General features: G+C 49.0%; 2 protein-coding genes across 2 annotated transcripts; both read right to left on the bottom strand.

The window, feature by feature from the left end:
* Window positions 1-2032: 2032 nt before the first annotated feature.
* On the bottom strand, window positions 2033-4507 carry TGME49_250910 (hypothetical protein; the record flags this gene model as incomplete). Its single annotated transcript, XM_002367331.1, has 4 exons — window positions 2033-2270; window positions 2814-2907; window positions 3043-4047; window positions 4354-4507. 4 exons carry the CDS (start codon window positions 4505-4507, stop codon window positions 2033-2035), a joined length of 1491 nt encoding a protein of 496 aa, XP_002367372.1.
* Window positions 4508-6802: 2295 nt separating this feature from the next.
* TGME49_250920 (tetratricopeptide repeat-containing protein) lies at window positions 6803-9662 on the bottom strand. Its single transcript, XM_018780942.1, has 6 exons — window positions 9467-9662; window positions 8816-8940; window positions 8566-8631; window positions 8185-8430; window positions 7772-7877; window positions 6803-7504 (listed from the first exon to the last, which is right to left on the bottom strand). The coding sequence occupies exons 1-6, from the start codon at window positions 9605-9607 to the stop codon at window positions 7379-7381; spliced, it is 810 nt and encodes a 269-aa protein (XP_018635080.1). The 5' UTR covers window positions 9608-9662; the 3' UTR covers window positions 6803-7378.
* Between the last annotated feature and the right edge of the window lie 2391 nt (window positions 9663-12053).

The raw sequence follows: 12053 nt of genomic DNA on the forward strand, positions 1-12053 counted from the left end.
GTATATATAACTTACGATAATGTGTGTGTGTGTGTGTGTCTGTTGGTGTGTATGAATCTGAGGGGCGTACGTGGATGCAAAGTTGGGATTTCGATGACGGCCTGGAAACTGTGGAGAACAAGAAGCTGAGAAGGGGAATTGGGGAGGCAGTGGACGGACGTTCGCTGAAACGACCTCGAATATTTTTGCCAGACGTACGGATGCACAAACACATGCATCTTGAGAGTCTTTTCCACCTGTCCACTGACATAACTCCCCTTGTCTATGTATGCACATATCTATCTATATATGTATAGATATACATGTATATACTTAATTTATTTGTATATGCATGCATATGTATACATATATACATACGCAGGCGGTTGTACACACATGCTTTGTATACATGGGCACATGGATACGTTCGCTGAGTGCAAGCGTCGCTCGGGTGTATCGGCACCCAAGCCGAAAGCTATTCAAACGCAGACTCGCGCAATCTTCTGGATTTTCCGTGAGACAACGTTGCCACTCAGAGGTGGATGGACGTTTGTTGCCTTGCCAGCATGAATATTTGAGGAAACAGGAAACTGCATGCACTGGATCGTCGCCTCCACTTTCAGAATTCTGACGCAAGCCTCGGGCATGAATAGCAGCTTTCTTTACACTTGCGGAGGGAGTTTTCGAGAATTGGCACAACTGTCCTTTTTGTCGGAGGAAGAGGAGGCAGATTTGCTTTTCCGAGTCGAGAAGACGAGAGGAAACGAATCAATCTCGGTTTTCGGAAGCGTTCCTCACTCCAACAACGGAGTTTAAAATGCTTTTGAAAAGCAGGGCAGGAAACAAGTCCGTTTTTCACTGATGAAAACTCGAAATGCGGTATTCGAGACAATGGCACCCTGCATAGGCAGAGAGAGGAAGATATGAACGAGTCTGCGCTAAACGGAAGGCGCTTGCGCGGTGATTACGAGGCATGGCCTCTAGATGGTCTGTGTGCTCCTACTTTGTGATGCGTTGGTAGATGCCACGAAAAAGCAACTTTGAAGTTCGAGTTCGACGTAGCTGAAGCTGGCGCAAATGCACCCTTTGAGGTGTGCCGGTGGAAATGGTGCACCGAGGAAAACTAACAGCCGACAGACTGTCGCGGCATGAGTGAAAAGGATACGAAAGGATACCCTTTTGACAAACTCAGGCACAAGTCCTGACATCCAAACAGTTCAGTTCTAAATTCGAGCAACGTATACAAACATATAGAGTCTTATGTATTGTCTTATATATGTATATATATATATATATATATATATATGTATGCGTAATTATAGTCATATAATATATATATATATATATCTTGGAAGGTGGCAGGGATTGTTCACAGTGTTGGAGAAGTCAGATCTCGGCTTCCCTCAACTGAACAGGCACCTCGGTGTAATGACACCGAAGACTCGTTGCACATCTCTCCAGCTGTTCTCTCATAACAAGGCATGTATCTTTTACACAAGTGAGCACACATGTAAACGGATGTGTGTGAACCCATATATGTAAGTCAACATTTTTATCTGCGTGTGTAATGCACGCTTTACCATGCGACTTCTGTCAGTCCGTGTGGTGCGACAAAAGGAAGTGTCTGTACAGTTCGCGAAAATCCGTTCCTTTTTCCATTCCCATAGTACACATACATACAAATATCAGAGTATGTCCAAATACATGACTACCATTGTGTGCCTCTCGCTTTCACTCTGTCTCCCTAGAGTGTTTGTAAACGAGAATCGAAAGAGGCGAGAGAGGTGACACATGCAGGCGCGAATTCGAAATCAACCTTGTCTCCGCGGATCGGTATATACGCCGGAGCGCCCCGGCGAGCATACAAGCGAAACGCGACACTGTCCTTCACAGAGGGCATGCATGTGCCTTTTTTACTCCCAGTTACTCTCATCCCCCTAAGAAGTGAAACTCAACGTCGAGGCTCCAGCGAGGGCGAGAGAACACCCGCTTGGTCAAAAAAGTGTCAAATAAGAAAAACTCTACAGTCTGTATTTCTGCGCCTTCCCACTGTTCAGCCCCGGGACTGCAGCTGCCAGGCATAGCTCAGGATATCGAAGCATGCACGGTAAAAGAAGAAGACGAAGAAAGTTGAATTGTTGGCCGCACCAAAGCGACAAATTGCTGAAACGCGACGAACACGCTCTCTCAGATCAAAAGCGAGAACGCCTACTTTCCCGTGGCGTACAGACACCCGAGAGACTGGAGAGGGAGGGAGACGACAATCGAGCGTGTGTCCAGAGATGCCGTACCTGTGTGACAGAGAGAGAGAAACGGAAACAGAGATAAGGAAGAATAAGGGAAGCGTTTCATGCGCAGGGTGGCCTGAGAGCGATAGAGAGAAAGAGGAGACACTGAGGAGCACCTGAAGAACGAGAGCGCCCCGGAAATCCAGAAGAAAGAGAGGGAGAGGGCTTTAGCCTCTGCAAGCTAGAGCGCTCAAAGACGCGAAATGCCAAGATAAAGAAGTGTCGAGATGCAACGAAGAGAATCGAAGAGTAGAGAAACGCTAAGACTTTGTCTCAGGCGGCAGGCAACTGGTCCAAAGGAACAGATTGATAGGACAATGCACGCGAGATGAAGGCAACGGTGAGAGCGGATCGAGAAGCTGGAAAATGCACAAAATCCCTTGCTCTCTACTTCTCTTTCTCATTGGCCACTCAAATCCTGAGCAGAATTCCAGCCGCAGAACGCAGAACCGTGAGAGGCATCCTAGGTTGACGCAACTGACGGGCACTCCACAATTTATTCTAATTGCATGCGCGGCTAGTTTTCTTGTTTTTTTCGGAGCCTACAGATAGAGAGAAGAGATCCACCAGTCTGTAAGGCGTGTGAACGGCGTGGCGCCTCCTTCTCGTTCGAGCAAACAGTAGAGGGCGCTTTCAAGAGCTGAAAACGCAGAAAGAAAACACACAGAAAGCAAATAGGGAGGTGCCGAGAAAGACCACAGACGCGACAACTGAACGGCCGAAAAAGTCTGCTTTTCCACCCAAGAAACTGCTCTTTCCTCTGCAAAAGACGTACTGTAAAAACCCATGCATGCAACGCCCACACGCAAGCCAACTCGACCAGGCAGCTTCAAGCGATAGGCGAGACCGATCTGAAGGCGACGTCGGTTGACTCTCGAAAATACCCCTCGCTCAGGTCCTCCTGCTCTTTCTCGCAAGTCGCTGTTCAAAAGCGGGGCAGACGAACAAGGAGAAGAAGATGCAGAAGAGGAAGAAGATGCAGAAGAGGAAGAAGACGCCGAAGAGGGAGCAAGTGAGGAAGAGAAGAACGAACGAAGTATGGAAGCAAATTCTTCGGTTTTGGAGTGCAGAAAACGAGCGAGTGAGGACTCAGGTGTCGCACTGGACACCCGCGTTTCGCGGGCTGGAGAGCCTCTCAGCGACTCAGGGAGAAAGAAGCTCCGTTTCTGTTGCTTGCTTAAGAATTCATCGCGATCCCACAGATGCCGCAACTGTTCTTTCAACTGTTCGGCCTGCTGCCGCAGTTCCCCGCACCCGATGCAAGAAGAAGATAATGGAGAAGAACTCGGGCAAAAAGGAGAGTTCCGCGACGCCTCCCCTGACCCCCTAACACGAAGAGAAGAAGGAAGATGAGACAGAGAAGAGGAAGACAACGCGGGAGAAGGAGACGCAGAACAGGAGGGAGATGAGGAGGGAGAGGGAGAAGACGAATGCGAAGGAAAGGAAGCGAAGGGAATGGAAGTCGAAGACGACGGACGAGAAGTGGAGACGATATGGTCGGTCACCGGTCGTTTGCTGCGTAGAGATTGTGACGGCTCTGAAACGTTTGTCTGGGTCGTCCGGACGACTCGACTTTCCTCAGCACAAGACGGAATGATTTTCCGGAGGCGTCGAAGCACAGAGACGTGATCTCGAATGAGAGTCAAGTTGGATCTCTGTTCCACAAGCAGCTTCTGTCGCTCAGCGAGGTCTCTCAACGCCCCGCTCTGTCTGGTGAGAAGCGGCGAGTTGAGGAGAAATTCGAAGGAGATGGCGCCCCAGACGCAGCCCGATACAAATCCTGCGAGCAACAGTAGGCAGCCGGAGGCAGGAGAGAGAGCGTGAGAAAGTGGAGACACCATACGAGGAGACCGGGAGGAAACAGAAAGGGGAAGGACGCCGGCAAACGACGGGGCAGAGCAGAGAGCGTAGACACGCCGAGGAAGGAGAAGGACGCGGGCGAGAGACAAAGAGACAAGAAAGGCTACGAGAAAAACGGGATACGTGACGAGTAAGTTAAAACTCTTAATGGGAGAATAGCTACGCGCGAGTGTGCGCTGTTGATAGGGGCGTCGTTTCTGGGAGAGGGAACGTTTCAATCGCTTACCTACGACGGAGAACTGGAGGGTTGACAACACCGGATCACTTTTCTCATGAGATCGAAAGCAATTTTCAAAAGGAGGAAGATGCTGAAACCTTGAGAAGAATCCAGAGTCCAGGGGGCTTGGTTCGCCGCCTCTGCTGCCGGCGCCAACTGCCATTTCGCTCAGGTGTCTGTCCACCTCGCCTCCGCGCGATAACGGAGGAAGTGCAGAGACGGACGACGAGAGGGAAAGAAACTTTGGAAGCGAAGAGCGCAGAGAACGGACGATGGCCAGGATGACGCATGTCTCTCAGCCCGTCTCACGTTTAAAGTGTCGGTTTTTTAGACGCCTTCTCTGAAACTCTGTTCTCGCTTGATTTCGTGGCTTTCTTTTTCCTCAAGTTCCTCTAGTTCGAGCTGCGCGACGACGATCCTTGCCGGCCGGGGACTTCGTCACTGGCGCGTTCGTCTGTTTCTCTTCCTGTGCTCTCTGTTTTTCGGCCCCCGCTGTTCGAGATTTCCCCTGCGTTCTCTACGTCTCTCCTCGCGTAGGGAGAGAGCTGCATAGCATGCTTGGACGCAGGCGACGAGGAGAAACCGCCAGAGGGGAGAAAGCACTCTTTTTTCTGCTTTCTAGCTGGGATCGCTGAAATGGCGCTTCCGAGAAAGAATAGCCAAGGTGCGCCGCAGATTAGAACAGAGACAGGTATTTGAAGAGGGAAGGCGCAACGATGTCTGGAAACATCTCTTACTGCGGCGGGGTTTTCTCAGTTGCCGCAAAACGGGCTGGATGACGGCAAAGGAAGTGCATGCGGTGTCTGCTCAACATGCGGAATTCTTCGTTCCCTTTAGAGCAGAAACACCATGAAAAATGAAGGAGACAAAGGGGTAGGAAAAAGACTCACATCTTGACACGCAAACTCTCGTTTTTTCGAAAACGGACAGAAACGTAGCACGACATGCACATGCAAGGAGACAGCCAGAGTCACCGACTTCCCGGAGTGTCCTGCCAGCCACGAAGAAAAAAGCATACCAAAAAACGCGAAAAAGATCAGTTCGACCGGTTTCTCCTCTCGTTGTTCAAGGCTGGACTCGAACGGCGGGAACCCCTTCTCTCGCGATTGCCAGACTTTCATGAACGCTTGCTTGTCCTGATTCTTTACGGAAACAAAAGTAATCCTCGCCACTTCCGTTCTGCCGTGTCGGTTTCCAGCTGAACTCACCATGTGCGAGTTCTTGTCTCGCAACATACGTACACGCGTAGACATTTAAAATACATGCACGTGTACATGAATATATATAGATATATGTATACATACACAGAGGTATCTGATGTGAGGAGAGTTATAGAGATGCAGATACAGATGCGTTATATATATATATATATATATATATATATAGTGATACCCGATTCCGTAGAAACAGAATGGTTCTGTAAGAGAGCGAATAAACGCCCTCTCTGAAAAAGATATGGTATCCCGCATGTGAGTGATGATCGCATAACGAAAATACCGTGTTTTCATTCGAGTGTTGCCTGGAAACACGAATCGAGTTTTGATCTTTTCTTCTCATCATCCGGAACCCCAAACATCTTTCCCAGCAGGGTGCCGTTGCACGCTACTCGTCGGCAAGAAATGCTTTGCTTGCGTGCAGCTGCGGACTGTGCCACCTGTGGAACGGCCCAGCTGCATGTTCATTTTTTTCTCGGAGTAGCTCCGCAGATAATTGCCGGTCTTGTTAGAGCTAGAATTGGTGGAAAGCGGCTTCTCCGACGGGATCATGTGGGCCAAGATCCCCTGGGGAACGCGAGTATATGGCTAGCCTGGAAATCAAACTCCTGCAGCAATCAGCCATTCTGAGTCTTTCATGTGTCCTCTCAAAATCTAGAATCATATGCTCGCAAGTCATGAGGCTGTTTGCATGCACTTATGCATGCATATGAAGACAGGAACTAATGGGGGGGGGGCAGCAGAACGTAAAAAGAACACGCATACGTCAATTGTCTCTACTTTCCCGAAATGAGCGTGACACTTCGGTCACAGGTTTCCCGCATCCCTCGTTTTTGCCAACTGGCTTTCGATTCTGCGGGCTTTGCGCGCATGTTCAATAGAGGCACAAATAACAAGGACAATGTTCCTTCTCTTGCGTGTTCCTTCAGACAGCTATTGTGTCCCCTCTGAGCCTCTACACTTGTGGAGCATCTTGAAATATTTGAGAGACTGGACTCAAATAAGCTTCGTTCCGACACACAGAGTCGCCCCACTTTACCTTTTCCAGAAAGCGACGGCAAGTGAAGAAAGAGAAACTTGCAATGCGAAAAAACGAATCTTTTGGGAGACGATAATGGTTTAAAAAGAGGAAACCACTGCATTAGCCACACGGAATTCGTTCGGAACCCACAGAGCTCTCAAAGACAACAAAAGCAGAACCACCCACATAATATCGCCATGCCGATAGCTCTTCTGACTCATAAGTCCGTGTCTGCATGCGGGGCCATTCAGAGGTTCAGACTGTACTTGCATAGAAGTACGTATCCATTCACGGATGCGTGCATATGCGTCCCGAACAAGGCGTGAAACGCCGTGTGCATTGAACGTTCAAAAACATTCCATCAATCTGTCGTCAGAAGTACGTGTCCGTGTGTACATACACTCGAATTGTGCTCGAGTGCTTCAAAAGCCCGTCCCGGTGCAAGTGATCAACGAATCTTCAGATTATTCAGCGCCAATGCCAAATATTGCCAGCCCCACAAGCCGAGGGGAAAACAGCTTGTGCCTTGGTCGAGAAGACATGCACAAAAAACGCAGAGAAAAATGTTCGGTGTTGTGAATTAGAGAGATGCGCTAAAAAAAACAAGGTTCTGTTCGTCGCGAGAAAAACGAGGCAGGCCTTGTTTGTTTGCTTCAGTTTTCTTCTTCCTTTTCTGTCGACAGCAGAGACTGCGGTTTGATCCGATAAATGGAGAAAAGAAGGCGAAACTGCTAACAGTGTGAGCTGTGCTCAGATGCATTTCGTTCCAGGCACCGTTTCGAGCATCCGTCTCCAATCCTCACTCGACTTTCTCCGCACGTCGCGCACAGAAACTGCACTTTGAGCATTTAAAAAGTGTGAGGGGAAACATCGAAGACACCTGATTCGGGAGGCGCTCCAGCTGGAGCTTCCCCGTCTTGCATGCCTGAAAAAACATACACACAAGGCTTCTGCATGCATGGGGGGAAATCGAGTCTTGAAACCAAAAGACCAGGTAACGTACCGAAGTGTCAACCCCGGCTGCCGTAGTGAGCCAGCAACAGAGGCACTGAGAACTAATTGATCACAACTAAACCACGTATTGTTAGTGGAGATTAACCAGATATCACCTCTACAAAAGACCCGTGAGCGCATGCCTACGGTTCTGTGCCCGTGTTTCTGTTTTGAGATTCATGCCTTTTTCAGAACCTACCTGGGTCCCTGAACCGCCGCTAGACTCCAGGCAACCCTCGCTGAACATATTCTGGCACGCTTTAGCGTACCGTGTCTGCTGCTGTGAGATTGCATGCAAGTAATAGCTGGGCGACATGCACAAACATTCCACACCGCACAAGAGAGAGCTTTCGTATCTAGAGGAAATCCTCTCTATAGGGGCAGCGATCGATGCTTCACCCTGTTCGCATACATGTAGAAACTTTTAGTGGTGAAGGCTATAGGTGCCTTTGCAAATATATTTGTATGCACGCGTATGTCGCCTGTGTGATCATATTCAGATGTAACGCCTCCGAAGTCGTACTGGAAACTATGTTGTGTGTTTCCATCTGGAGTGACTCTGAGGTCGATTCTGGCTTTTCGTCCAGAGGGTCTGGCAAACGTCAGACGCACTTGACCTTCCTGAGGAACTTCTCCCTGTCTTCTGCGTTGCAAAACACGCCAGTTGGTTGTTCCTTTTCGCTGTTCGTGCTCAAGAGAGAATGCGATTTTGTTGTGAGTTTCTCCTTCAGATTCTGTTGAGTGGCTGAAAACTCCTCGTCTGTCTCGCAGGGACGGCGGCCCCCGCACATTGCGTAGGCGCGCTGGAGGTCCTGCGTCGCCTCTTCCAGCTCCCCCAGATGGAAATTCGCGAGCGCGCTGCATGCAGAAAGCAACAGAAGTGTTGAGGGTGATTTTCTAATTAAGGAATGCCTTGCTAGTGTGAACCTATCAGCTTACACAGTTTACTGCATGTCGTGCGGAACGCTGAAACAGTGAACATGTTCTTCTCACCGTCTGAAGATCGCCTTCAGGGACTGAGGCTCGAGGTCCAAAACGACATTGCAGAGAGCCTTGCATCTGAAAATAAGAAAAAGAACAAACACATCCGCACTGTCGGGTTCGGAGCAGACGCTCAGTGAATACAAAATCCAACGTCTTACAACACTCTCCATGTACACATATATGCGGTAAGAGTCAAAAACAACGTATACAAGTATAGTTACGCTGTACATGTGTCTGTTTACCGGATCGAGGTACTTACCTGTGATACTTCTTCGTGGCAAGCATGCATGCAGCGAGATTGAGAACGGCTGGAATCTGCAGTTGCCTTTGGGCGGCTTCCTGCTGGTCAGCAGTCGATCCCAAATCGAGTGCCAACAGACAATCCTGCAAAATAGAACAAATCCGACATGCCAAAATTTCTGTTGAGAAACCTGGTCGGTCCGTCCACTGTTACCGTCCCCAGCCAGTGTTCAGAAGCCCTGGCATGAACGACGCATATCGGATGAAGCCGTGTGCCTTTGTTGATAAAAAGACTCGACAGCTATTCCCCAACGGATAGAGGGGTAGTTTGTCCACGGGGATACATCTCTTGCAGAGTTGGCGCGAGAAGCCCCGACAGCCGAGTGAAAAGCGTATCGAGTTAAAGTTTTATCTTAGTTAACGCTTGGCCAATGCACTGTCCCTCCCCTTTCTCATTTCTTTTTCTCGATGGATGCATGTAAATCCGAAGAGCCAAATGTGCACAGATGTGCCCATAAAGAATTGCCTGTCCCGCCCCGCAGAGTCCCTCAGATCCCTCGGCACAAATGTCCTTGTGTATCTCCGAGTTTGCCCCTCGTGTAACGCCACCTCTATCCGCACGGCCGAGTCGGTGCGGACTGAGCAATATCCGTTTCTCTCTACGTCTTACTTGGTACGCGTTAATAGCTTCGGTAAACTTCTTCTGCTGGTACAGGCTGTTGCCCAAGTTCTTCGTGTCCAAGCCCCACTGGAGCTTCTCGTTCCACGTTTTGCTTCGCAGACTCTCGGCAATCTGTTGCTGTCGCTCCATTTGCGCAGCCTGCGAAAAACCGTGCTGTCACACGGACCCGAACCTGTCAAATCAGTGGACTTACCTAAAAGCACAAGGCGACGAACGGAAACCAGGGCCAATTTTTTCTGTGTCACGGCGGATTGCATTTAGATCTAGGTTCATTTCCGCGGACACGAGGTAGCATCAGCAACACCGGTTTCCAGTCGTTTTCCAGCAGCGTACCATGCTCCTGAACCATAAGTCTATTTTTCATAGGGAGCATCATTCATTGACCTCTCCATATATATATATATATATAGAGAGAGAGAGAGGGAAAGTCCTATTTTCGTGTTCGCGTGTATGTGCGTGTGAGTAAACACTTCTTTGAACATAACGTTTTTGCGTCGTTGTCGATAAATGATTTTGTCGGCTTACCTCTGCACAAACGGTGTCTACAGAGACAGACTGCAAAACTTTGCCTTTCTCCTTGTCGAATCGGTGAATTGTTATACCATGCCCCTCTTCTCGGGAACCAGGAGATACCGCATCGTTACGGGAATCCCGGCGGACAACAGGAAATCTGGGTTGGAACTTTGAAAACAAAAATCATACATCGCAGTTTTCGAGTGGACGTGGAAGTGACGTGTTTCCTACTCGAATAGAAACCACAACACGGCCGAGACATAATGTAACGGGAAATCACGTGGTTTGAAACGATGAAGACAGATCGGCACCGATATGCCAAAACACCCGAAAAGAGTCTGGAGCCTACGGATTGTTGTCGGAGATCAACGGAGCTGTTTACATTCACTTCCAGATATCGTACTCTTCACGCACTCATCTACTTAATGCACAAGCACTGTGGATCTCAAAACCCGGCTGAGAGCATCATACACGGCTCCGTCAGTAGCGACTGCAATATAAACGAGCAGAATACACTGTTCTGCGTACCCAAAAGGAACTAACCACTGGCAACACCAACCTCAGGAATTAAAACGGTAACTTAGCGGCGGAAGATGGCAGACGCCTTTTCTTCGCTGTTTTTGTCGACGCGTAAAGAAGTGTCAAGGTCCGCACTCCAGTGTTCGGTGAAAGACCGGGCAACTTCGCTTCTCTGTGTCTATGCGTCTATCGGGAGCTTCGCTCTTGTAGAAGAGAACAGTGAAGTGCTGGTTAAGTTTTGCGATGTTCTTTTGCATTTTGTGAGCTTTGAGCGTCTGGGCTGGATAATTGGAGAACCGCCAGACGTCATCAGAGTGGCAAAACACAGAATCTATGTTGAAGTTTGATATGTGGCGCTGCTACGAATCAGAATGCGATTCTCTTTCTCAAATTTGAATGTTCCGGTTGTGCGTCCGCATCCGTGTAATTCCAAAAACAACTGCTCATTGGCGTGTATAAATTAAACACACCAGTTCCTCTGCGTATGTCTCTTTGATATATGTAACATGCAGGCCTGTGAGCGCACGTGTGGAGATTCGGAAACCTTAAACTCTTCTGCACTAAAGGAGAAACGTTAGTTTGATTGTGCTTCTGTCTTTCCTGAGAGAGCCTACTGGTCGTTCCTCCTCTGATCTGGAGCCAAAAACCTTTGATAACGCTAGGCTGTCTCCAAACGAACGGTGGTAGCCGAGCGTGGCTTCTGGCGGCGATGTATCATGGTCTTCAGTGTTGCCGCTCTGCTCTCTCCGGAAACTTCCACCGTTGCTTCCATCGAACGACTCGCCAAACAAAATCGAGTCTGAGAGTTTACAAAAACCAAACTCGTCCGTGGGTTTAACAGGACGACCGTGATAGGCGGCGGCTTGTTTTATCTCTGCCTCGTTTGTCCCACTTCGTGTATTTTTGCTTGAGCCGTGAAGGTTCATTTCTGGCTCGGTCTCTCCAAGGGTCTGCTCAGGGACTCTTTGAGGCGAGGTTTCCCGCGGCTCTTCTTCTGGCAAAGTCTCGTACTTTTCTTTTCTTCTTGAAAAAAAGTTCGCTTTTGGAGTCAGAGTCCCGTTGCCGGTGGCACCGTTTCCCCGCTTTCCGTGACGCGCACGACGGTCATGCCTCGAGTTTCTCTCCAGGACATCTTGCCCAACGGGTTCGTCCTGCTTCTCTGCCTTGTGTGCTTTCTGTGCATGGTTATGGACGTGACGCCTGCGGAAATGAAACTGAGGAGAACTGTCTTCTGTCGATTCCTCTTTTTTCCCTTTTCTGAGTCCCATATTGCCGGTTTGGACTAGAGCGGTGGGGGTGCTAGCGGATTCTTTGACAAAGTTGTAGGGCTGGGAGTTGGGTGAGAAAAGTACACCGCGAACGACTCAGAAAAACAACCTCAGATGGAAGTTGTTGGACCCAGGATTAGAGCATCCAGATTCGCATTTAAGCTTTTGTACATACGATTATTCATTATGCTAGACAAGAAACGTGGAATATGTTGTTTCGCCACCACAGAGACTGTTAAAATAAAATTCGTCGGCAAAATGCTCTAGGGAATGAA

The sequence above is a fragment of the Toxoplasma gondii genome, chromosome XII (genome assembly GCF_000006565.2).
Source record: "Toxoplasma gondii ME49 chromosome XII, whole genome shotgun sequence".
Taxonomy (NCBI): Eukaryota; Apicomplexa; class Conoidasida; order Eucoccidiorida; family Sarcocystidae; genus Toxoplasma; species Toxoplasma gondii.